General features: G+C 51.6%; 1 protein-coding gene across 4 annotated transcripts in view; it reads right to left on the bottom strand.

The window, feature by feature from the left end:
- SLC43A2 (solute carrier family 43 member 2) overlaps window positions 1–26,740 on the bottom strand; it is a 41,524-nt gene that overhangs the window by 7,694 nt on the left and 7,090 nt on the right. For 3 of the 4 annotated variants that reach the window (XM_029211745.1, XM_029211746.1, XM_029211748.1), the window contains 9 exons: window positions 24,095–24,302; window positions 23,151–23,206; window positions 22,273–22,349; window positions 8,821–8,913; window positions 6,866–6,999; window positions 6,580–6,782; window positions 5,987–6,133; window positions 3,381–3,519; window positions 1,889–2,018 (listed from right to left, as the gene is read on the bottom strand). In XM_029211745.1, coding sequence (XP_029067578.1) covers window positions 1,889–2,018; window positions 3,381–3,519; window positions 5,987–6,133; window positions 6,580–6,782; window positions 6,866–6,999; window positions 8,821–8,913; window positions 22,273–22,349; window positions 23,151–23,206; window positions 24,095–24,302 — 1,187 coding nt within the window. Of the gene's footprint in view, window positions 1–1,888; window positions 2,019–3,380; window positions 3,520–5,986; window positions 6,134–6,579; window positions 6,783–6,865; window positions 7,000–8,820; window positions 8,914–22,272; window positions 22,350–23,150; window positions 23,207–24,094; window positions 24,303–25,033; window positions 26,220–26,740 lie in introns of those variants that run through there. The other variant, XM_029211747.1, reaches the window with a different exon arrangement.

Here is a 26,740-nt window from a genome sequence, read left to right as displayed (position 1 = left end):
GTTCAGGGGTCAACTGTACGTTGAAAACAAAGTTAATGAATACTCAAAACCCAGCACATCCTAATTATTTTATTCTGTTTTACCATTAGCCGTGCTCTTAAGGTTTTTTTGTTTTTTCAAAAATTTTTTTAGTTTTGGCTGCACCGCACAGCTTGCAGGATCAACCGGGGATTGAACTTGCGCCCTCAGCAGCGAAAGCGCGGAGTCCTGACCGCTGGACCACCAGGGAATTCCCGCTCTTAAGGTTTTTTGCTCTACTGTAAATATCGTATGATGGTGTGTTACTGTGTCTCTTTCCAACTCCACAGTTAGTGACACCGTATTGGCTGATATCAGCCACGACGAGAGCGCTTGCACCGCGGAAATTGGCAAACGCTAAAACCCAGGGCTCCCCCCATCCCGCCCCCATCTAGAGTCTGCTCTTAAGTGTACGTATGGACATAGCACTAAGCAGGAGGTCACTAATCACCACTCCTGCCTTCGCGGACCTGAGGACTGTGCCCAGGTCTCCCTGCCTGGCCACCCAGGCCCTACTGGTAGATGGCTGTCCCTCTCCCCTCTAGCTCTGCTTTCCTGAGGAAAGGTCACTGCTGGCAAGCTTGGCAAGCTTAGCAAGCACTTGTTAACGATTCCTTAGAGCCACGAGCTGTCTCCTTTGCTCCCAGGACCCTTTGTTTGCTCTTTGCACACAGCCCTGCCATCGGGCTCAGCAGCCAAGACCCGTTTCCGGGAATGTGGGCAGTGGAGGTGGCGAGGGCTGCTCTCTGCGGTGCTGCGAAAGGTCTGTGCCTGAACGTGCACCCATCCCTCGGCAGCCTCCGCTTTCCACTCCAAATGCCTTGCTGCCTTTTCACAACTTGCCTTTCAATAAGAACTGGATAAAACACAAAGCAGATGACTGTCCTCACTGAGCATTGCCCCGCGACTGGGCAAGGGTGGTCAGGGCAAGGGTCTGCTGGTCTTGCGGAGAGGGCCACCACCAGGAGGCCGGGAGGGCACCAGGGATGCAGCAATACTCCCATCTGGAACTGGTAGAGCCTCCCATGGTTTACTCTGGCTGCACGCGGTGTCGGCACAAACACATGGTAGCACCTGTGGGTGGTGCACACCTGGATGTTCAATGAACTTCTACGTGCGGCCACTTGTAGAAAGGGACTCTTGCTTTCCTCCTGGACCTGGTCCAAGATACCATCTGGACTTGGGTCACACCCATCTGGAAGTAACGCCGTCACTTTTGTCCCTTCCAAGTTCATACATTTGGGGATTAGAGCTAGAGCACTTCTGTGGGCCTAAGGGTGGAGCCAGGCAGGTAACAAAATCTACCTTTCTCAAACTCTCTGCCAAAAGCCAGGTTCCAAAGGCACTGGAAATCTTGTGAGAAGGAATTAAACTTTTGAACCCAGATGCCAAGGGATCGTCGGTCTTGCTCCCCTGTACTGGAGGAGCAGACGTTCCCACCAACGCCACAGACTAGCCAGAGCTCTTTGGACATCAGACTTCAGCTGTTCGAGCGCATGCAAAACGAGCAGCCACACAACTACACCACATGGTTCCAGAAATGGTAAGATGACGGTACTCATGGTATGCAAGATGCCTAAAGACCGAGAAGAATGATGTACTTTCACAGACAAGAGTCTTCCGTGAAAGGCAATCTGAGTTTCATTTACACCTTGCTCCCAGCATCACGCACGTACAGAGCCTGGCAGGTAGGGGGCCCTTTGGTAAATCACAGCGGGCCGGTTGATAGGTTGGTTGGTTGAATTAGACAAATGAAAAGTCACTGTTCTCTTTGCTGAGCGAGCACTGTTCTCTCCCCCATGAGACATCATGCACCTTTCAGTCTCATCACCCCATACCCCACCTGGCTTCTCCCTCTCCCCATACCCACCTGTAGAGGCAGGTTGGGAATGAGGCAAGTCACCCCAAAGCCCACGAGCAGCAGGTTTGTGAAGGCGAAGGCCCGCATGGCGTTGGTGATCTTCTGTATCTGCCGGTCCCGCTTCTTCTTCTTCTCACCTCTGTGGAAACGCAGAGCACACACCGGAGCTGGGGGCTCCCTGGAGGATGGGCTCTCCCAGGAAGCCAGGTCCCGGAGTCACAGCTTGTGGACAGCGCAAGACTCAGAGACCACCCGCAAGCATGTGCTAGGGGCTGTGGGGGCTAGACCAGCACGAGGGACACTCCCCACTGCACCCCCTGGACTGAGCGCGGAGTGTGAACCTCAGTGGAGAGGTCGGATGCGAGAAGGCACGAGGAGATGGGCGTCAACGCCCTGCGCTGCTTCGGCGAAGACTGAGGCCCGATGATGGGGAGGGAGAAGGAGAGTGCACCCCGGTCAGGATGTGGCAAAGCCTCCTTCACTACTGGCTCCAACTTCACCTGAATCCTGCAGGGAGCTGACACTAAGCCAGACAATAAGCCAAAAAAGGGAGTGAGTGGATTTCTCCTTGGGCGGCAGGAAGGGGTGAAGGAGAAACGAGTATGCGGCAGATGGAACTGGAATGGGCACCAACAGCCTTCTGGCTGTAGGACCTGACCTACATAACAGAGCATTCTCTGTAATTATTTCCCTGTGAATTCACTATGACTGATTCCAGCCTCAACACCCACAAAGATACCCCACGGACAACTGTATGACATCCAAGGGCTCAGAGATGTGCAGGGAGGCCCAGACCCACCACTTTCTCCCTATGTGACCTCAGGCAAGCCACTCAGACGCCTAGCTTCAGTCCCCTCATCTGCAAAATGGGTCTAACTCATCGAGGTGCTGGGAGGCTTACCTGAGATGTTGTGCATTAAGGGCTTGGCACAGGGCCTGATACAGTAAAGAGGAGCTTATTGTACTAAGGTGGAGTCAGAGAAGACACCATTTAACTCATCCTCTGATCTTAGAGCCCAACCCTTCTGTAAAGTAGGGCTCCGGTCCCTTGCTTAATTCTCACAGTCATGAACAGATCTATTGACATGTATTAAGGTTATAGCCGTTTACTACTCACACCCAGTGGAGCAGACCTTGCAGGCAAACAGGACCACTCTGAGGATGTCTGCCGGTGTACTACTTGTGCTAAGGACCGGAGAGCAGCCCTAAAAGCAGGATGTTTGATAGCTGTCTGCACAGACCTTCCTCTGGTTTCTCTCCTCCTCTCTTAGAGCTCCGTGCCTCCCCAACTTTTGCATACAAAAGACTTTCCTTACAGAAGCAACAGACCAAAACGTGTGCTGAGCTGAGCGCGGGCAAGAGCAGCTTTGAGCACAGCCCTCTTTCGCCTCTCCTGCTAACTTTAAAACCTAACCCACCCACCCTGATGCTGCCTAACACCTGACCGGTGGGCTTCTCCCTCTGGGGGCCGGGGCCCGGGGCACGAGCTCCGCCTACGCACTGGTTGGCGTCTTTCTCCTCGGGCTCCTCAGGGGCATCTTCACACTCCTTCAGCCTCCAGTCCATGATGTAGCCAATGACGGGGGCTGTCAGCAGGCAGAGCAGCTGGAGCACACCGAAGATGGAGGTGTAGAGGCCCACTGAGGATAAAGACGGGCTGGGTCACGGGGGCTGCCGGCAGAGGCCTGGGGTGGGCGCTGGGCAGAGTCTGTGACCCCACAAGCCCTTCTGGGATTTTCTCCAGAACCGCCCCCTTGTCACTGTGGGTCATGAGGGGAGCCCGGAGACCTTAACCTCTGAAATCAATGCCACCCATTTCTTTTCTCCAAAGTCCTCGCCTATTTCCAAGAAACGGCTAACGAAATCCAGTATGTCACAGTGACTTCCCCCAGAAGCTCCAGGAAGTCTCTCTGACTTTGGGAACCACAAAATTACCAATGCCTGGGACTGAGGTTTTGTGTGTGACTGGCCGTCAGTTTTCTGCCTCTAGAAATATACCAGGAAGGCACCACTCACAAGGGCACTGACGTAAGGGCTTCAATCTTCAAAGAGCCTTAAAATTATGATGGGATTTCTCAGACAAACAGAAGCTGAATGTTGACCGCCCCACCCCCAAACACAGGTCTGGCCGAGAGGGATGTCTGGAGTTCAAGGAGGGGTGTTTCTCAGTTGAACAGACCGGCTAGGAGAGGATGTCATGTGTTCCCTGACAATCCCCCGTCCCCCGCCCCCACTGGCTTACCGGTAGCCATCACTGCATCAAGAAAGCAAAAGTGAAAAAGCAGAGAGGAGTGAGGTCAGCAGCAGAAATGTCTCAGGTTATTACAGGGGGATGGGGCATGGAGGCAGGCTAGCTCTGGGCCCAGCTCACACGCCATTTCCCACCAAGCCCTGACTCTCAAGAGTGCCCAGCGCGGGTGTCTGCGGACGTTTTCCTGCCGGCTGGGGCCTCACTCGTGTGCAGCTGGTGCCTCGTCACAAGCGGGCTGGTCAATCAGGCCTGTGGTGTTTGCGGGGGACCGTGATGGGGAAGCGGTGTGGGTGCAGAAGACCTGGCAGAACCTGGGCCTCGTTGCCCTTGTTCCCTCCGAGGGCAAAGAATCTACCCCACACCCAGCCCAAGTATCTCACTAGCCAGCGCTGGTCTCCCGTCCACCTACTGGCCCCCTGACCCTGATAGCCAGACATGTGTGTGTGCGTGCGTGTGTGTGTGTGTGTGTGTGTGTGATGTCAGGCACAACTGCTCAGAGGAGCAGGATGGGGAAACCCAATGCCCTGTCAGCTGCAGACCGAATTTCCTGGCCCAACTTCCTCTACTTCTTGAAACTGACTTTTTGAATGCGGGAAACAGATGGAAAAAATGCCTCTTGAGCAGCAAGAGTTCTCAGAGAGTAAAAGGCCATGACTCAGCGGCAGGGAGATTTGCCTTCCAAGGGCCAGTGAGGGCCCTTCCCTGTACCCGTCAGAGTCTCCACCTGTCTGGGCCTCAGGGTTTACAATAGAGGGCAAATAGACACGCTAGGTCATCTCTCCCCAAAGCGTGGCACACAGATTTTAATGAATGTTACATAATAAAAGGGTTCCTGGGGTAGAAATATAGGGGAATATCATTGGACGAAACAAAGCTAAACAGGTTCTTTTTCTTCCTATCTTTGCGTTTGCTACAAATTTTTGCGAGGGCGCGTGATAGGATTTTCCCACATTGCTTCACGTCCGAACACCCATTTTTGGAGTAGCACCTGCATTATCTGTGCCTCTTTGTCACCTTCCCCTTTTGCTAAGGCCAGGTTTCTCATCCTCTTTAAAAATGTACAGTGCCGGGCAGATCTTCCCGGGGTGGGGGGGGGCCGGGGGGGGGAACCAACCCAAATGTTGCACACCAATGAGACAGCCAATAAAAAGGATTTACCAGATGTGTTTGTCCCGCTTAGGGATAACTAAAGCTGACTCAGCTCAGGCCCTGAGGAAGTAATGACTTTCTTTGTAGACTCAAAACCACTAATCAGCTTGTGTGTTTTCTTGGAAAAGTGGCAGGTGGGTTATCAGTTCTGTTTACCAGAAGTAACAAGCCTGGACTGGATTACCCACGAGGAAGGCTCCACCTGGCTCTGCTTCCCAGTTCAGGGCACAGATCCTGTGCAGGCCCAGGAGCCCCAGTCTCCAGCCGCAGCAGCCCAGCCCCCATCTCGGCCCCCAGCCTCTCCACGCGGCACCCCTGCAGTTTCCCGGAGAATTCTTGGCGTTGGGTTTGACTGATAGCCTTTCAACAGGCTCTCAGGTGGAGTACCGCGTTCTGTGCCGTGTTTTCATTTACGAACACACACGTCAACCGTCCCCCTCCGGCAACAAAAAACACATCCCCACACCCCAAACACACGTAGTTATTTTAGTCCTCTCCTCCCTCCTAAACCGGGAAACTCCGACGGGGACATGAAAGGACAGTTGGGCCCGGCTGTGATGAAATGGCTCTGACACACAATCAGGCCCTTGGATTCTGCCATCTCACGACCCTGCTGGTCCAGCCCAGCCGGGCAGTGGGCTGAACCTCAGGCGGGCAGGAGTGGCCACCGCTCATGGGCTGCGCCCCGGGGCCTGGAGGCCACCTACCTGCGTCCTGGTCGCCGCTGACCAGGAACTGGAGGATGTTGTTCATGGCGCCCATGTAGAAGATGAGGCGCAGCTGAGTGACACACATGGTGACCAGGCTGAGCAGCAGGATGGGGCTGAACACGCTCTGCATGAACGAGGGGGCCGCTACAGGGAGAAGAGGGTGCTCAGGGAGAACTGGGCGGTACCGCCGTGGCCGCGGTACCGCCGTGGCCACGGCCCACCTGCCACCCAGGGGCTGGGCGCGTGGGGCTGAGAGCCCTGCTTTGCCGACCAAATCATGCTGGATGAGGTGGACGGCTGGACGCAGGAGTTAGGTCACCCAGCCGTACGAAACAAGCTGGGTGAGTCCCTCACCCTCGCTGACCCTTCGTCTGTACGGCAGGCTGGATGGTGCCACCGGCTCTTTGGGGATGAAATGGGGATTAAGGGAGATGGTACCCACAAAGCCCTCAGCGGGAGCTGGTCCCCCCGAGGGGGCTGCAGCTTCCACATCTGGACCGGCCTCCCCCTCCTTGTTGCTGGGGTGCGGGTTTAGGAGCCCCTGCTGACGGCTCAGGCAGGCTTGGGAGGTGGGGGCCGCACGCGGGTACCTGCGGCATCGGGCTGGCACTTGACCTCCAGGTCGACGGTGGACAGGCACAGCTTGTGGCCCTCCTGCAGTGCCGCCTGCTCCTTGGCGCTCCGCATGGAGCTGCCCACGCTGAGGCGGCGCCCGACCGTGGTCACCTGCTTGTAGAACTGCTTCCCAGTGATCTTGTGGTCGAAGCCCAGCCAGCTGAACTTGATCTTCACCCTAGAGGCCACAGGAGAGTGTCTGTCGCGCTGCCAGGGCCCCTCGCCGGCGTAGGGGTGGGAGCAGACCGCACGTCCACTTACGTGTAGTCCATGTCCTCTGGGCCCGGGAAGGGCTCCAGGGGCCAGTTAAAGAAGCAGTTGAGGAAAACCAGCCCGGAGCAGCCAGCCCAGACCACGAGCATGACGATGAAGGAGGCACCGAAGTCGTAGATGACCTGAGAGGCACAACGGGGTAGCAGTTGGAGTCAGGGCAGGGCGGAGGGCAGAGTTAGCAGAGGGAAGCCGGAGCGGGCAGCGGGTAGGGGCACCCAGCAGTCCTGCTCTCCCTGCGCTCAGCTGCGAGGAGAGGCATGGCCCCATCAGCCTGGGTGTTTGGTCGTCAGGCACCTGCATTCCAATAATCTTAGCTCGCCCTGGACCAAATGCCTCCAGCTTGGACCAAATGTCATCTCCTTGGAGAGGCCCTCCCAGACCACCCATCACTGTCACATCACTGGCTCACAGTGAACAGCCCTGGCTGAGGTTTTTGACTTCTTGATTCATTTCCTCATCTGTTACCAGGCCAGCTCCCTGAGAGGAGCCTCCAGCCTTGTCCACTGATGTTTCTCTAGTACCCTGAAGCATACACACGGTAGGTGCCAAAAAAATACTCAAGGAATGAACAGTTGGAAGTCTCGCTTTGCTCCTCTGTGAAATGGGTGTGACACTGGCATGTACCCTCATGGTGTCAAGGTGGGGGTCAAGCGGGTAGAGGGCTCAGGACAGGGCCTGACAGGTGAGAAGCCTGCAAGCCTGTTAATGTCATTATTGCCATTGATTTCCAGCACAAGAGTCCCCAGAGTAGCGGTAGACAGCAGCCCAGCTACCCAGGGAGGGGACCAGCAGTTAGACACGGAGAAGGGGAGGAAGGGGAACCTGTAGGCTCCTCTGCACTCCAGGAACTCGAGGATCCCTAAAATCCACAGACGTCTGGCCCCAGCCCCTCCAAGCACCTCGAAGTCCAGGTGGCCGGCCCATGTCTTTTTGTTTTGTTTTTTGGCCGCGCTGTGTGGCATGCAGGATCTTAGTTACCCAACCAGGGATCGAACCCGTGCCCCCAGCAGTGGAAGCGTGGAGTCTTCACCACTGGACCCCTAGGGAAGCCCCTGGCCCACGCCTTCTGTGACTCCTCCTCCTCTTGCCCTATGGCCTCTCCCCCTTGGACCTCTCAGGAAAGGGGATTTATTTGGTGCTGGTGCCACAGAAGGGAGAAGCCCCTTCTGAAGCCCTTTCAGGAGCAACAGGATTTGGAGCAGGAACTGGGACTGATGAACAGTGAGGTGTTTGCTCCATCCTGACCCTGTGTGACTTCCACAGGCTCAGAATCCTGCCTGGGAGGGAAACAGCTGAACCAACTTGGCTGACAGCAGCGTTCTGGCAGTGGGGAGCAATACAGCCCAACAACAACAGACCTGGGCGTGGGGGGACTAGAGTTAGACTCAGGACTGGGGACAAACACTCACCCCCTTTCTGTCCCCAGGCCTGAAACGCAAAGGCAGCCTTCAGTCACGCCTTGCAGTGATATGCTTGCATTTCCCAACCCCCACCCCGCCCCCCCCCCCCCCCCCCCCCCCCATCTCCCGATCGGAAGACCCCCCCCCCCCGCCCCGCACAGCAGTTTTCTTTTGTTTTCTTTTTTTTTTTTGCGGTACGCGGGCCTCTCACTGTTGTGGCCTCTCCCGTTGCGGAGCACAGGCTCTGGACGCGCAGGCTCAGCGGCCATGGCTCACGGGCCCAGCCGCTCCGCGGCACGTGGGATCTTCCCGGATCGGGGCATGAACCCGTGTCCCCTGCATCGGCAGGCGGACTCTCAACCGCTGCGCCACCAGGGAATCCCCAGGTTTCTTTTCTTACCCCCATGGTGCCCAGGTGCATCCTCCCCCCAGATGGGGCTTGGGGGAAGGGGGGCCCCAGCACCCACAATGACTTCCCTCTTCTGGGAGCGCTGAAGGAGTCTTAGAAGAGGCCTCTGCTCAGACACTAGTACACACGCTCACCTTGACTCCTGGGAAGGTGACTGCTGAGGAGGCATAGGATCCAATCATCAAGGCAATAAACGTGGACCGAAGGTCACCAAACATGTTGGGCAGCTGAAAGATAAGAAGCAAGGGAGACTTCTGCTGAGAGAACAGACAGGGGACGGATGAAAGAGGAGGGGAAGAAAGAATCATGGCATCCTCAGGCACCATTTCTTATCTGCTCTCCTCCCTGTGTAATTCACGGGGGCATCAGTCCAGGGGTAATCGCAGCTAATTGAAAGTTTTTTCTTCCCAGACTGAGGTTGATAAAGGAAGGGAGGAGAGTAATACAGAACTCAGACTCTGCACATGAAGACAGAGCTGGTAGACTTCCTGGTTGGCAAGCATCCCTCCTCTCTTCTCCGGCACAGGCCAGGTCCTTCCGCCTTTGCAGGGTTACAAGAAGATGCCAGCAAGCACAGCTGGGAGCCTGAGGCAACCCTCAAAGGGAGCAAGCCTGTTAGAGTAAGAATCTGTTTGAGGATGAGATCATTTTATAAATAAAAATATCCATGTCCCAAAAGGACCAGTTGTCAGCAAAGGCTGCTTTTCTTGCTGAGAAGAGTAGGTCTCTGGAAGGTGCCAATCAGAATTCTACAGCCCCCAGGGCGGACGAGGGGGCTGGCCCGGAAGTCCTGCGTCTGAATTTCTAGGTCCAAGGAGGGCCCTCCCCTTTTCCATCTGGAAGGAGCAACGGCAAGAGAGGCTCAGTCTCTCTTCCCTGTGAGGCCGCTCTTCCCATCTCACAGCAGCTTGCTCTGGGCCCGTCCAACACGACTGTGAAACTAAAACCCCCAGTGATTCCATACAAATCCAGACATGGTATAACATGGCAACTCAGTCATGGATCCAAACAGACATGGGGCAAAGTGCGTCCTCCTCAAACGGCAGTGCTGGCTGCTCTTGCTAACCTCAGGGGCGCTCGTACTGCGTGCTGAAGGTTTCCCAGCCACACCCACAAGGTCCCTGGCATTGAGAATCGCTCCCTGGATCTGCCAACCTGTTTCACTGAACTCAGATGTTTCTATGGACCTAATATATGTTCCCCTCCCCCTTTGTCTGGAATCATTTTGGGGTTTTATCAAACACGGACCACGTGATGGCTGCCCGCAAGCTAGTCTGCTGTCGCTGAACAGAGGCGGTTTGAATGTGTTTATTTACCTGCCCCTCATCATTTCTGCCTGTTCTGACCACAATTAAAAATGAAGAAGGGGCATCACCAAAATTTAAAATGTGCTTCAAAGACACCATCAAGAAAACGAACAGAGGCACAGAAGAGAGAAAATTTGTACAAATCATCTGTCTGATAGGGCACCTGTACCTGCAGTATATAAAGAACTCCTACAACTCAGTAAAAAAAAAACCATATATAACCATTTTTAAAATGGGCAAATAGGGCTTCCCTGGTGGCACAGTGGTTAAGAATCCGCCTGCCAATGCCGGGGACACGGGTTGGAGCCCTGGTCCAGGAAGATCCCACATGCCGCGGAGCAACTAAGCCCGTGCACCACAACTACTGAGCCTGCGCTCTAGAGCCCGCGAGCCACAACTACTGAAACCCACGCGCCACAACTACTGAAACCTGCGTGCTAAAGCTACTGAAGCCCGCGCGCCTAGAGCCCGTGCTCCGCAACAAGAGAAGCCACCGCAATGAGAAGCCGGCGCACCATAACGAAGAGTAGCCCCCGCTCGCCGCAACTAGAGAAAGCTTGTGCGCAGCTGTGAAGACCCAACGCAGCCAAAAAATAATAATGATAATAATAAAATAAATAAATTTATTTTTAAAAATGGGCAAATGGACATATCTGAATAGACATTTCTCCAGAGAAGACGTACAAATGTCCAATAACCGTATGAAAAGATACTCAGTATCATTAATCATAGGGAAATGCAAATTAAAACTACAATGAGATACCGCTTCATACCTCCTAGGGTGGTTATAATAATAATAATAAAAAAAAAACACAACACATAATAACAAATGTTGGTGCTGATACAGAGGACTCAGAACCCTCCTACACTACTGGTAGGAAGGTAAAATGGTACACAGCCACTTTGGAAAACACTGGCAGTTCCTCAATTAAACACAGAGCTACCATATGACCCAGAAATTTCACTCCTAGGTATATATATACCCAAGAGGGATGAAAATATATGCCCATGTGTACATGAATGTTTATAGCAGTGTTTTTTGTTTTTTTGTTTTTTTGGCTGTACCTTGTGGCATGCAGGATCTCAGTTCCCCGACCAGGGATTGAACCCACACCCCCTGCAGCGGAAGCGCCGAGTCTTAACCACTGGCCTGCCAGGGAAGTCCCCATTCTTTACAATATACAAAAAGTGGAAACAACCTCCATGCCCATCAATGACTGGATAAGCAAAATGTGGTATATTCACACAATGGAATATTATTCAGCCACAAAAACAAATGAAGTACCGATACATGCTATGAATACAACATGGATAAACCCTGAAAACACTATGCTAAGTGAAAGAAACCAGTCATGAAAGAGCACAAAATTGTATGATTCCATTCATATGAAATGTCCAGAATAGGCAAATCCATAGAGACAGAGAACAGATTAGGGGTTGCCTAGGGTTGGGGTGGAAGAAGCTGGAAGGAATAGGTAGAAATGCTAATGGGTACAGAGATGTGATTTGCAGGGATACGATTGATTCTGGTGATGACTGTGTAACTCTATAAATAAACTAAAAACCATTGAATTGTATACTTTAGGTAAATTGTATGGTATGTGAATTATGTCTCAATATCACTGTTAAGAAAAAAAAAACATGAATGAGAGACTTGAGATGTTTTGGGATCCCAGGATTTAAAAGGAACATGAATTAATCTATAGTGTATGGCCAACAAAGCCATCCTATGGCATGAAGCCAGGGTGGCTCTCCAGCCTACCCAAAGAATCCCCAGCACACAAAGATCTCTTCTTCCAGCCCCCTGTGTCAACTCAGTCTTCTCAGAGAGGGTCAGAGGGAGATAAGGAGCATATGGAAACTCCCCCAGGTAAAGACAGAGGAAATGTGATGTGCTCATGGGGGCCCAGGCACATCCAAGTGAGCACTAAAGGTGCACAGTCTTACTCTTTGCACACCTGCCTCCCAGGTATGCTGTGGTTCAGAGGACACGCCTCGGTTTCTGAGCTCACATATTTGGGCTGTGCCACGCTGGCTACTCCAGCAAGGCAGCCTCAGGCATTTCTGGGGCCACATCTGCCCCAGGGAGAATCCAAAGATTAGTTCTGCTTGTAAGGAAAGAGGAAACTGTTCTAGCCTGGGATGCCACTCCAGCCTCCACAGGGCATGTGGAGGAAGAAAGGGGTCAAAGAGGGCTTAGAACCCAACCAGAAGAGCAGATGGAGGACAAAAGCCACTCGGTGCCGTCAAGCCAGGAAACACTTTTGTTGCAGTTGTCACCTCTGGGTAAAAAGAGTGTCCCCAACTTTTTGACAGGGCAAGGGGATACTTCTGAAGAGCAGACTGCTTGCTAGGTAGCCCTTTTCCTTCTACCCTAACCCAAGCTAGAACAGAACAACAGGGGCTTGGGGCTAGTGGGCAACTCTGACCTCATCTTCTGGAGTCTTCTCCCCAGAACTGGATCCAGGACAGGCAAGAACGGGAAGCTGAGAGAGGAGACTGACTTGACATCTGGTCCTGGATGAGACACTTGCCCTCATGCCTGGAAAAGGGCAGTAACCTTCCAGCTGCCCTCCTTGCTTCCCTGCCTCTCCCTGCCTGGAACATTCTTTGCAACACCCTGAAAATTCTCTTCCCTAACATGTTATTTTAGTCAGCAGGGCCATTCCTAGGGTGTACAGAGCCTCAGGGCAAACCACGCTATGCAGCCTTCTTACCAACATGTACATCTTGTATTTAAATTACGATTATTTTTCCTGATTAGAAGAGCAATGCGTGTCCATTGTAAAACATCTGGAACAAAGTACACAAGAAGAATGAAATCAAAATTCCCCTGATATAGCCACGTTACCATTTTGATATATTTCCTTTCAATCTTTTTCCCATAAATACCTATAGCTTTGTAACCAAACTGGGATCATATGCTACATATTATTTTATAAACTTTTTCTTTTTTTACTTGATATATTATAAATATTTTGTAATTTACTATTCATCTTCAACATAATTTGTAACAACTGTCCGGTATTTCCTTTTCTGGATGGTCTATAATTTATGCAACCATTTCTCTGATGTTCTCAGAGCCTTTTTAATTTTTATCATAAATAACATTTTAATGAACATCCTTGAAGATAAACATACATGCATATAGCTATGATTTCCTTAAGGTAAATTCCCAAAAGTAGAATCATTTGGCAAAAGGGAATACACATTTTTAAGTTTTTGTGATACTCTGTGCCAAATTGCCTTCCAGAAAACTTACACCAATTGAAATTGAAAAAACTTACATTTATTGATTGTTAATGACTTTGAACATTTTTTCTACGGTTTTTAAAATCAGTCATTTATATTCCTCATTTATATTCCTATTGTCCTTTCTTCCTATGAGGATGTTAATTTGTTCATATTGATTTGGCATAGGCTCTTTATATATTAAAGACCCTCACTGTTTGTCCATATACTGTAGGTATGTTTTCCTAGTTTGGCCTTTAACTTCTTAGTTCGTGGTGGGTTTTTTTTTTTTTTTTTACCAATATAAGTGCTTAAATAGGTAGTCAAAGTCTGTTTCAGCTTTTAGGGACTACCTAACATTTGTGTCAGATGAAATCTCTCTGAAAACAGTATCAAGGATGACCTTGACCAGCGAAAAACGCAAAGCATAAACATCCTGGCAGTAGTCAATGTGTGGTCACAAAATAGCAAGCACAGGAGACAAGAAGGTTTCCCTGGGGGCATTAATTATTTTTCATATGTTAATACTAATTGTGTTTTATCCTTTAAGCTACTTCCTTCCCTTCCTCCCAAAGCTGTCATGCCTGCCAGAGGAAATTTCCCCCATTTGCTGTGCCCAGGAGCAGCTCGATCAGAGGATTTTTCCTTATTATTAAGTTGTATAATAATGTAACATAGTTATGTTAATATACTAAATCATATAATAGCATTATTATTATAATAGCAACTATTATTATCCTAAGAGCCGTCAAAACATCCTTACCAGATAGGTGTCACTTTTTTAAAAAAATAAACTTATTCATTTATTTATTTTTGGCTGTGTTGGGTCTTTGTTGCTGCGCGCAGGCTTTCTCTGGTTGCAGCGAGCAGGGGCTACTCTTCGTTGCGGTGCGTGGGCTTCTCATTGCGATGGCTTCTCTTTGTTGCAGAGCACGGGCTCTAGGTGCGTGGGCTTAAGTAGTTGTGGCACACGGGCTCAGTAGTTGTGGCACGTGGGCTTAGCTGCTCCGCAGCATGTGGGATCTTCCCAGACCAGGGCTCGAACCCGTGTCCCCGGCATTGGCAGGCAGATTCTTAACCACTGCGCCACCAGGGAAGTCCCAGGTGTCACTTATTACCCTCACTTAATGGTACAAAACTTTAGGATTAGAAAAGTCAAGGGACTCCCCCAAGCTGGTAAGGGTCAAATTTGGAATTCAAAGCAGGTCAAGCTTACGTGCATAGCCACTGGGTTACTCTGTGTCTTGGAAAACTCACATGGCCCTTGAAGGGTACACACTTGACTTGGGGGACCAAGGCGATTACCCTTACCTCTCACACCTCTCTGCGTCCCTTATTAAGCATTCTGTTTGCTTTCCCCACTAGAGATTTCTTATATCCTTTCCGATGCTCCTTTTAGACCTACCTGCCTCCTTCTCTCCCCTTGACCTTCCTTGGCCGACCTCCCCACAGTCCAGGGCCACACTGTCAGGTGGACTTGCATTTGGCTGTAGACTCTCTCTTGTTTCATCTTCTTGTCTGAGTCTCCTCCCCCACTGGTCTCCACATGACCCTCCCTCCCTCCCTCCCTCCTCTCTCCTTCTGCTTCTGCCTGACCTCAGCTGCACATAATGGCCACTCAGAAGCCCTGGTGATAGAGTGAGTGGTGGCTGAGTAGTGAGCAGAGTGCCCTAGTACCGGCTTGAGGGTCAGGCGGAGGGGCAAGAGCCACGTCTTCTGCCAAGTAGGAAGCTGTAGCTGAACTGCAATGACAGATGCGGGGAAAACACTCAGCAGGGGCGGCTTCCTGACCCTGGGCTCACAACTGCACTTGCAGGTGGGGGGGCACAGGCCCCCTCCCGGGCTCTGTGTGCTTCCCATCACCACCCCTGCTGCCTCGGGGAGGACTAGGGCTGGAGGGGGCTCAGCCAGGCAGAACCGGCCCTCCGTGCTGGCCTGGCTCACATGGGGAGGCCATCCCTGCGTGAGCCGGTGGTGACTCATTCTCTCAGCCCCTGGGCTGCACTGTAAACAGGCTGTGTGACCTTCCCAGAGGGGAAAACAGCAGCTGCAGATGGCCCCTCCCCTGCAGTGCTGGCCACAGAGGCTGCTACTGGATGAGAATCACCAGAAGCCTAGGCTCCAGCACGGTGAGGGTGGGCCGTCCTCCTTGGAGGACCCTCTTTAAGATGCCTCTCTTCCCAGGGCCCTCCAACTCAGGCCTAGGGCTTGCTGGCAGGCGGGACAGAAGAGCCACTGTGTAGCCACCTGGTACCGACTTTCCAAATCAGTGATCTCCGCAGCCCGCCAGCTGGGGGCTCCCCCTGGTCCTCAGGGAGCAGCCGCATGCCGCGCCGGGTGGGCGAGGGGCTGGCATTCTGGTCCTCAGGCCCCTTCCAGAGGTGAGCCTTGTCCTCAGGTGGCGGCGGTACACACGCAGAGCTCTGTGCAACCTGAACAGGCCAGGATCCAGGTGCCAGTCTGGACAAGCGGACTTGGCAAAGCCGGGCTCTTTTCTAACCCTTCCCAGCCAACAGCTCCAAGCACACACTGCCCGGAGAAGGTCCTGTGGTCACCTTTCCGCTCCACTGCCGAATGGGTGAGGTGGAGGGGCTCCACACCCCCAGTCACCTCATCCGCTTTCCCAGCCAGGTCCATCCCCGATGTCCCCACGACACGTTCTGTCCACCCCTGAACGAGTCACGTGCTGGGGCAACTTCGGAACGTGGTGCACTCTGACGGGTGAATTTTTCCCAAGCCAATGGTGATCAGCTGACTGCTTTGGGTTCTCAAGGCTCAGAACAGAAACCCAGAGGCAGAGCTGGCTCTGCGCACTGGGAGGGTCCTGCTCACCTGGCACCTGGGGCACGTAGGATGCCTTGGGGACCCTCTCCTGGCCTGAGCAGGAATGCTAAACTCCCACACACACCCCCAGGGGGCATTTGCTTCACTGCTGTACCCAGAATCCTCTCCCTCCCCTTCTCTCAGGTGTTTGAAGAGGGATATTTATTTCTCTTCACACCCAGATCCCAACTCCCGTGGGATCACTTCTTCCTCAGGTTCAAAGTAAGACTTCAATGAATCAAACAGGGAAAGCCCACAGAGAAATTTTTCATTAAGGAGCCTGGCAACATTTTGTCGTCACCTTTCTGGGAGGGTTTCAGCTCACAACTCCCCGTCTCACCCACACTGACAGGGGTCAGAGGAGTGAAATGGAAATGACATGCTCACAACACTGGTGGCATCTGTTCCCATCTCTAAGCAACCCTGGCCCCGGATCGTCGGATGGCGGCCCAGAGATGCCGCCTCCGCCACCGGCTGGTGTTTTCCTCGAGCCAATGAAGCGAGTTAAAGACCTGTGCAAATGCGAGGCCTTGAGCAAACAGAGCAGAGTGTGCTGTCCAGATGTCCAGGGGGGAGGCTGAGGCTCGGCACCTCGGGGTGTGCCCTGCACCACCAATGACCCGCACCCTCCTCCTCTGAGGGTGTCGCATTGCCCGGGGCCCTCTGCGGCAGGGATCTGGGAAAGCCAGTTCTAGCCATTAAGCAGCCCACCTGGCATGGGATCCAGTCTCTGCTCTAGGGGATGGGATCACCTATGAGTACACACCTCTCCGGCTCTGTAGGGAGGTCTACAGGCCTGTGGGGAAAAGGCATTCTGCCAATTTGGGGCCCCCTCTCCACCAATGGGGGTAGCAGCTCACTGTCTCTGGTCATCTTTATTTATACCACAGCCCATGCAACACAAAACCCCTTGGAACTCAGAAAAGTCCCCCAATTAAGATTTCTCTGGCAACATTCCCCCCAGATTCCCAGGTTATTACGGAGTGATTACCCATGGACCCAGAGCTGCTGTAGGAGATTTGATTTAGGAAGCTCCTAAAGGCGACCCTGAAGACTCCTTTGTCCCCCCAGTTAGAACATGGGTGGGAGACCCAAACAGAAAGTACCGTTGTGCTGCTAGCTCGGCATCTCCGGGAGCCGATCCTGACAGTTCTGCTTTCTCAAAGGCCTGGGCTGTGTCAGAACTAGATTCAGCTCTGCTCAGCAGAAGCCTCGGCCAGCCCAGGAACATTGCCCAAGAGCTCCAGCCCTGCCCTCACTGACCTGCTTCTCATTCCCCTTTCGGGGTCTGTTCTGGAGAGGCTCCTTATCTGAGGCCTCACAGGACAGAGGAATGCCCAAGGAGGTCCCTCAGGCCAGGGGCAGCGTGCGGAGGAGGAAACAGATGACATAAAAAGTGCTTAGGGGGCTTCCCTGGTGGCGCAGTGATTAAGAATCTGCTTGCCAATGAAGGGGACACAGGTTCGAGCCCTGGTCCAGGAAGATCCCACATGCCTCGGAGCAACTAAGTCCGTGCGCCACAACTACTGAGCCTGCGCTCCAGAGCCCGCGAGCCACAACTACTGAAGCCCGGGCGCCTAGAGCCCGTGCTCTGCAACAAGAGAAGCCACCACAATGAGAAGCCTGCGCACCGCAAAGAAGAGTAGCTCCCACTCACCACAATTAGAGAAAGCCCGCGCAGAGCAACAAAGACCCAACGCAGCCAAAAACAAATAAATCAAAAAAAAAAAAAAAAAAAAAAAAACCTTAAAAAAAAGGTGCTGGGGCTTCCCTGGTGGCGCAGTGGTTGAGAGTCCGCCTGCCGATGCAGGGGACACGGGTTGGAGCCCTGGACCGGGAAGATCCCACATGCCGCGGAGCGGCTGGGCCCGTGAGCCATGGCCGCTAAGCCTGCGCGTCTGGAGCCTGTGCTCCGCGACGGGAGAGGCCACAGCAGTGAGAGGCCTGCGTACCGCAAAAAAAACAAACAAAAAAACAAACAAAAACAGGTGCTTAGGGAGTTGGGCCATGAAACTAGAAGGGGAGTGGGCAGGGGCTGGGGTGGGCGTCAACCCTGCTTTCCAACAGGGGATTGTGATTGAGCAGCTTCTTGGTGCCTCTAGACCAAAGGTTGTTGGACTTCTTCTGTAAAGGGACAGAGATTAACTATTTTAGCTTTTGCAGGCCATGTGGTCTCTGTAAAAGACTTCACTCTGCTGCCACAGCACAAAAGAAACAAGTGGGAGTGGCTCTGTGCCAGTAAAACTTTGTTTACAGAAACCTGCAGTGGTCTGGATGTGTCCTGGGGGCTGCAGTTTGCTGACCTCTGCTCTAGATCCAAGAATGGGGACCTTAGAGGACAAGCCACCAACGTCCCTTAAACAGATGCCTGCTAACCAAACGCTTCAGGTGATGATTAGATGGTTTTCTTGCCTGGTCACTATCTGGCCTGTGCAGCCTTTACCTCCCTCTGGAAGAGCCAAGAGCTAACAGGAACACTCCTGCTGCAGTGCGTTTGGCTTCACACAGACCTACTAGAGGCTGATGAAAGCAACAGACCCTCCTCTAGAAAAATGCACCTGCACGGCATGTGTGTGCACGTGCAGACACACACACACACACAATTTGCTTGCTTGCTGAGAATCTCAAGGGAGTGCCCAGCCCCCCTGAAGCTTATTCATGGACCACCTAGAGGCCTAAAAAAACCTAGGGTAGGGCTTCCCTGGTGGCGCAGTGGTTGAGAGTCCGCCTGCCGATGCAGGGGACGCAGGTTCGTGCCCCGGTCTGGGAGGATCCCACATGCCACGGAGCGGCTGGGCCCGTGAGCCATGGCCGCTGAGCCTGCGCGTCCGGAGCCTGTGCTCCGCAATGGGAGAGGCCACAACAGTGAGAGGCCCGCGTACCACAAAAAAACAAACAAACAAATAAACAAAAAACCTAGGGTAAGACCCCTTGCTCACTCAGAAACAGAACTAATTTTTTTGTATGTGAGAGAGTGCTCAAAAGCACACACAAAAGAGAGAAACAACCCTGTAAAAAAAGACAAATGACACAAAGAAGCAATCACAGAAGAAATACAAATGATCACAAAAAAGAGGTGAAAAGATGCTCCATCTCACTAACAAGGAAAAAAATTTTAAATCATAGTATATCAGTTTTCACCACATTAGACTGGCAAATGTCTGCATGATTAATGACAGGGCATCGGAAGGGGTGTGGAGGAAAACCTCTCAGACTTTCTGGAAGGCTAGCATCTGTGTATAAACTTTTGGGAAGACCATTTGACAATCTATATTAAAATTTAACACATGCTGATCCTGGGGCCCAGCAATCCCACTTCTAGGAATTTATTTTACAGAAATACATGTACAGGGATGTTTACTTCGGCAGCATCATAAATCAGAAAAATTGGAAACCAACCCAAAAGTCCATTAGCAGGAAGCTGGTTACATAAATTATGGCACATCTATATTATAGAATAACATGGAACTGTTTAATAATGAGGCCAATCTCCATAGTTTAAAATAATAAGGTAGATTTCTAAAGACTGGCAGGAAAAGACATAAAAGATACGCTGTTAAGTGAAAAAGGCAAGTTGTAACAGTATTTCTTTTAAAAAGAGCAACATTAGTATATCCAGGTTTTCTTATTTTTTTCATAATGGAGAGTTACATTCTAAACTGATGAAGTTAGGCTTATAGGATTTTACAGTCCACATTTTATATTTCCAAAATAGTGACTTCTTACTTTTTGTTTTATAATCATAAAAAAGAAAAGAAAAGAAAAAGAATCCTTATGAGCCTACTAGCCTCCCCTAAAGGTTTCTTGGACAATAACTATGAACTCATTTTAAAGACTGTCTTCTTTTTTTTTTTTTAACATCTTTATTGGAGTATAATTGCTTTACAATGGTGTGTTAGTTTCTGCTTTGTAACAAAGTGAATCAGTTACACATATACATATATCCCCGTATCTCCTCCCTCTGCGTCTCCCTCCCTCCCACCCTCCCTATCCCACCCCTCTAGGTGGTCACAAAGCACCGAGCTGATCTCCCTGTGCTATGTGGCTGCTTCCCACTAGCTATCTATTTTACGTTTGGTAGTGTATATATGTCCATGCCACTCTCTCACTTTGTCCCAGCTTACCCTTCCCCCTCCCCGTATCCTCAAGTCCATTCTCTAGTAGGTCTGCATCTTTATTCCTGTTAAAGACTTTCTTAAAGGGGATTCATGGTGCGGTGGTTCTTGTCTATTTGTCTTAGGCTTTATTACAATAAAGCAGCTTTCTGTATTTCAGAGCGTAAACTCCTCAAGGACCATCTCCTTCTTTTATCCCGAAATTCAGAACTGCCATCACATAGGCATAGTGTGGCTCAAATAACGGGGGTGATGCCAGATTTTTATTTTTCATTTTGATGAAAGAGGTGGTCGTGTTCACACTATCAAAAAACAAACAGAACCACGGCTCCTGCTTCACAATTTATGCAACTTAGTGGAATCTGTGTACGTTTGACAGTTCTAACATATTTCTTACAGTTTCAACATTTGTTTTCCCCTGGGAATTTGAGAAGGAAGGAGATATATCCATTTTTTATAAATCTACCTGGTTAAAAAAATAAAAATAGGGACTTCCCTGGTGGCGCAGTGGTTAAGAATCCGGCTGCCAACGCAGGGGACATGGGTTTGACCCCTGGTCCAGGAAGATCCCACATGCCACAGAGCAACTAAGCCCGTGCACCACAACTACTGAGCCCACGTGCCGCAACTACTGCAGCCTGTGCACCTAGAGCCCGTGCTCCATAACAAGAGAAGCCACCTCGATGAGAAGCCCACACACCGCAACAAAGAGTAGCCCCCGCTCGCCTCAACTAGAGAAAGCCCGCGCGTAGCAATGAAGACCCAACGCAGCCAATAAATAAATAAATAAATAAATGTTCCTTCAAAAAAGTTAAAAAGAAAAGAAATAGTAGCTTTAAAAAAATAAATAAATAAAAATGTACAAAAGACTACAAAGTCAATCTCCTTCACACCACCAGGGGCAAGGCAACCAGAGTTCCCGGATACGTGTGTGTCCCCCACTCCCCAAGCACAGCACATATGTGGTCCTGGGCCGAGCCTCTCTCACCTAACACAGACCCCACCGAGTGTTCCATTTCCATGGACCCAGACCCAGGCACTTCATCCTTCCCACCGGGTCAAAGTTAACACAGCAAAACGCAGGAAGGGTGAACAGAAGAGGCTCTGGGCCAGGCCTGGCCTCTGGCTCACAGCCTGTAGGAAGGGGTCACAGAGATGTCGGTAGCTCTTCAAGCTCCTTACAAGAAGACCAGCAAGTCCCCAGAGCTCCCTCAAAGCTAAACGAGGGCCCTTCAACAGCATGACTCCTGAGTCATTAGTGGAAAGAGAAAGCAGAAGTGAATGCACTGCAAATAAATAGTGATGGGAGGTATTGTTTCATTAATACTTTCTCAACGGGAAACTGAGACAGTCCAGAACTTCCTGTTGGACAGAGAAATCTCTCTGAAAGCCCAGCATTCTCACTTCTTTCCCAATGGCCAGCTCTGAAAGGCACACCTGCCTGACCAGGTGAACCTGCACACAGCTCCCTTCTTCCTCCTCCTTCGACTTTCTTTTAACCCAGACCTTCCTGCAGCCTCTCCCATTTCCAAAAGAAGCACATTCTGTGGTGTTCTGGTGCTACCATAGAAACCCTCCCCAGAAGGGCTCCCTGTGCCCAGAAGGGCTCTCTGTGCCCCAGCATTTAGAAAACCCAGCAGAGAGGCAGCCTATGTGTTCCCCAGAGTTTTTCATTTAGTTCTGAACAAAGCAACAGTTAGGGGCAGGGTGATTCCAAGAGAGGTGTGTTTTAAGGTTGCACTGTTAGCAAGAAATCTCTTGCCACAGAAAATATGAGAAAAGAAAGCAGGTGGCAGGTTTTTTCTCCCGGGTCCCGCCTTCTCTAGGCACATGGCTCCCTCGGCACCTCAGTCATGGTCCGGAGGCAGGGGACCAGCCACTCCGCGAGTCCCGCTCTGCTGCCTTCCTTTCTGCCTGCAGGACCTCCCCAGCTTGGGAGGCCGAAGCTGGCTTTGCTGCCACAGCTTCACCACCGATGACCCTCTACTGCTTGGGATACCCAGGCAGAAGCTGGCAAATGGAAAGCAAGGAAATCAAAGCCAATAAAAGCTGCCTCAGGTTCACAGAAGATGACTGAACTAGAGATCTTCCTAAAATAATTGGTACTTACTGTTAATGAGGTGAATGTCATGCACATCCCACCAAAGCCATTCAGAGCCAGGGCGATGAAGATGAGCACGGAGAGGGCTGGAATGAAGCAGAAAAGCTCCTAAGTGGGGAACCACGGCTGAGCTTCAGGGAGGCCGGGGTCTGCCCCAGTGCCGGGTAAGGAGCCGGCTCCGAACAAACGCAGCTGAGTGCCTGACAAGCCATCAGGCGTTAGTGCCGGACACCTGGGGAGCCGGCCCAGCCTCTGCCTCATCCTCCTCTTGCCTATTTTATGGAGCTTGGGCTCTTGCAAAAGCTGCATCCCCGTCCTCCTTTCTCCACTAACCTTAGCAGCAAGGGAGAAGCCTAGAGAAGCTGCTTCACTGAAACCAAAAGTACAGGTACCCAAGAATCAGGAGATGAGCCTGGATAAGATTTTGGTGAAACTCAAATCCCATTTTGGTGTTTGTTCTAAAAGTCCCTGCAGCATCAGCTCCACCTGAACAGGGTTAGGGACCAGGCAGCTTCCAAGTTATTTTTAAAGTGCTGGCCTGGGCTGCCCTAAGGGGCTCAGCTCATGACCTCCACACAGGCCCCTGCAGCTGGCCTAGTTCTCCAGTTGGCATCAATGAGGCCATGGGGGACTGGCCTGGCTCGGCAATGAGATGGGTGTTTCTCACCCCCTGGGAGCTTCTCTCAGACCTCTGTCTGGGGCCATTATTTGGTTATCCAGCCACCCATCAGAGATAAGTCACCGGGTAAAGGCCTAACAGGTGTCCCTCTAATGTGAGCAGTGAGCACCAGGCCTGGCCCAGCTTTCTAGAGCAGGTGGGCCTACAGGCACCTCTGGGCACTCTCTCCCCAGTCCCTGACAAAAGGGTAGAGGAAAAGCTTACTCACAGTTTGGGTTACTTGCTCCATATGCAATCAACAAGCAGGAGACAGCAAAGCAGGCACTAAAAAGAAACAGAAACAGTACATTGTTATTATTGTTATTGTTAATATTGCTTATTTGGAGGTATTGGTTATGTGTCAGATGCTTTCAGAAAATTCATATACATTCTTTCATTTAATTTAACAATTCTACAGAGTATAACTGGCTCCATTTTACTGATGAGAAAAATAAAACTCGAAGAACAAAAACAAGACAACGAGGTCCTACTGTCTAGCACAGGGAACTATATTCAATATCCTGTGATAAACCGTAATGGAAAAGAATATGAAATATGCATACCGCAAAAAAAAAAAAAAAAAAAAGAACACTGGTTTCCAGTCTTTCTGATCTTACACCTCCATGAGAAGAAAGAGTTTGAATACATACCTCTAATATAAGCACATGGAGTTGTCAATGATATACACATATATCATTCTTTTTTTGTTTGTTTGTTTGTCTGTTTTGCAGTACGCGGGCCTCTCACTGCTGTGGCCTCTCCCGTTGTGGAGCACAGGCTCCGGACGCGCAGGCTCAGCAGCCATGGCTCACGGGCCCAGCCGCTCCGCGGCATGTGGGATCTTCCCGGACCGGGGCACGAACCCGTGTCCCCTGCATCGGCAGGCGGACTCTCAACCACTGCGCCACCAGGGAAGCCCCAAAAACCAGTGTTCTTAATGACAAGCGATTCCAGGCCCTCCAGGCAGGCCTGAGCCCTGTGACATTCATGCAGATCGGCACAATGCAAGGGTCACAGTAGCTATTGATTTGGTTGCACGTGGGGTAGGAAGCCCGTCCTGGGCAGGCATTTAGGGAGCTCCACAGTGCACCTGAAAGCAGGTACCAGGATTACCCACAGTGGGGAATCTCAGCCCAGGGGTCCCACCTGCCCACCCCCACCCCTAGAACTGACCTGCCCAGCAGCCTGAGCTTCCTTGGGCCGTACTTGTCCATGACGATGCCCAGAGGCAGGGTGATGGCACTGAGCAGGAAGGAGCCCACGGTGAAGGCCAAGTTTAGCATCTCATCCTGGGCCTTGCAGCTGAGCCAGCCATTCATTCGGCTCACCTCCTCGTGCTCCTGCTCTGCTGTGCCCCCCACTGTGCCATTGGTGACATTCTCTGTGTGTAGAGGGAGCGAAACCTGACCACAGGGTCGTGGCAGCGATCTCCAAAGATCAGAGGGGCAGGTGCCCACCCGGAGTCAGCCCACTGGGAATGCCAGGGCTGAATCTGGCTACCCCCAGCAGGGTGGGATGTCTATCTGGCCCAAGCTCCCTGGAGCGATAATGCAGAGATTCTTCACTTCTGTGTGGGGGTCACAGATGCTTTCGAGAATCCAATAAAGGAAGCTCCGCTCCTGCTCTTTAGAAAATGCACAAAGTCTTGCCCACAGTTTCAGGGCCTTCAGGCATCCCCTGCAGCACCCATGAGCCCCAGGTTGGGATTCCCATTCTAGAGTAACCGACACCTAGAAGAGTAGGCCTCGGGACCCAACCCAGGCTGTGAGTGGGACCCCAGGCTGGCTAGAACCTTCTCTGCAGCTCTGTCCATGGAAACAGTCTGCAGCCAGTATACAGGAGGCCGACCCTAGACCACCTGGGAAGGATAAGCTGCTGGTCTCACTGCGCTGCCCTTGGTCAACCGAGGGGAGGGGTGAGTAGGCCTCCTTTACTGCCCAGTACGGCAGATCCCTCAAACACACAGCCCCTGTGCTCAATCCTCCCCGATGTTCTCACAGCATCAACCGCCACATACACTGTGTCATGGAAGCCCTTGGGAAGGGGTTTTGTTTTGTTTTGTTAACAAAAAGAAAAGTCCCAAGTAATTTGCTTTCACTTGTTGAAGTGCACCTTTCTTCTTCTCGCTGGGGTCATGATGTCACTGTCCCCTGTGGCCACGCCTGTGCTGTAATCCCAGTCCTTAACGATACCCTCCAAAGTCCACCTGGCACCAAGACAACGAAAAGACGGAGGGAAAAGTGCTGCAGCAGCAGAGGGTGGGAGGGTAGAGGACAGGCCGCCATGTGGCGGAGGAGCCCTCTCGTCCTGGGAACTGCTAGTTAAGAGATGCTGACTAATCCCGCAGAGGGAGGGGCAACCTCTGATGAGAGGTGAGGTCGCGCTGGGAGACTCAGGGAAATACCTCTCTTCAGATAACTGCGTGCCTCCTGAATGCAGCCCTCTGGCACCAGGGCTATAAATCTGAGGTGTGCAAGGCCTGCCCGGGTCTCTCTCGGGTGTGACCCAAGGTTACGGGAAAAGATGCACCTTGGGTGAATCATGCTATATGCCAGCCTCTGACCAACAGGCCCTGCAGGGGGCACGTTGAGGGTGGGGTGCAGGGACCTGGCCTCTGGGTTCCAATTTTGGTTCCTCCACTTCCTATTTGTATAACCTTGGAGAAGTGATTTCATCTCTACCTCAGTTTCTTTATCCATAAAATGGGCATAATATAAAAAATCATCTACCTTTCTAGAGTTTTGAGGAAGATAAAAGAGAAATCCAGATAACATTCTAGAGCTCACATAGGCATAGAAAATGCTCAATAAACAATAGCTAAAAGTTGTCATTACTACTATTACTACTCCTCTCGTTGGCTCGGAATGGGGGTAATGGCTGGCAACACAGCTGGACACACTAACTGGGAGCAGAGTTCTGTAACTGACCATCCACAGCATGAATTCATATCTAGTCTCCCACTGGGCTGGGGGCCCTGAAGGACAGGGACTGTGTTCTAGTCACCTGTGTCTCCAGCACCTCCCCTTGGTCCTGGTACACAGTAGTTGTTTACTGAATGAATGAAAACAGTGGCATCAGATCACATTGGCCAAAAGGATCAAGAGAGAAGAAATGAAACAGGACACATGGAACCAACTTGAAGACAGAGGGGATCGAAGGAGATTATAGACCCAATGTTAACCTCCTGAAGCCAAAGATACAAAACCTAACAAGCCAGACTCTCAGCGCCCCCCACCACTGTCTCTCAGCTTTCCAAAAGATGCCCCACCGTGCTGGCAGACAAAACACATGACAAACAGGGTCATCTGAGCCCATTAGGATCCAGCTCAGAACCGTCACACACACTGCCTTAGCCAGCAGGCCTGAGCTGCTTGTCCACAGCGAGGCCGCTTCTGGAAAAGCAGAGCTGCTTCACAGGTTGGCACTGGTTTCGGGTGTCAGCTCTGCCAGCAGCAACAGGAACTGGAATGTAAGGCGGGAGGACAGGGTGTCCGCAAAGCAACGGCCACCTCCAGGTTGGTGTGCAGGTGCAAACAAACAAAAGAGGTGCGACAGAGTGGATGGGGGAGGAAGGGGGCACCCCCAGGTCTGGGATCGCTGGCTTGTGAGAGCGCTAGAGGACGCGAAATCACTCCGGGCTGGGAGTGCTGTGGGATCTGCTGCTACAAGCAGGGAGCCATGATCGGATGGAGAGCAGAGGAAGCGAGGCAGCACCGGGTCTGAGGAAAGGCACAAGGGTGTTCTGCTCCCAGCTTCTCCAGAGAGGAACCACAGCTGGACCTAAATCCATGACTGTACTCCCCGAGAGAGAGAGAAGAT

This window comes from Monodon monoceros, unplaced genomic scaffold (genome assembly GCF_005190385.1).
Source record: "Monodon monoceros isolate NGI ecotype Baffin Bay Population unplaced genomic scaffold, NGI_Narwhal_1 Super_Scaffold_9, whole genome shotgun sequence".
NCBI classification, from domain to species: Eukaryota; Metazoa; Chordata; class Mammalia; order Artiodactyla; family Monodontidae; genus Monodon; species Monodon monoceros.
This window is presented reverse-complemented; position numbering and strand designations above follow the sequence as displayed.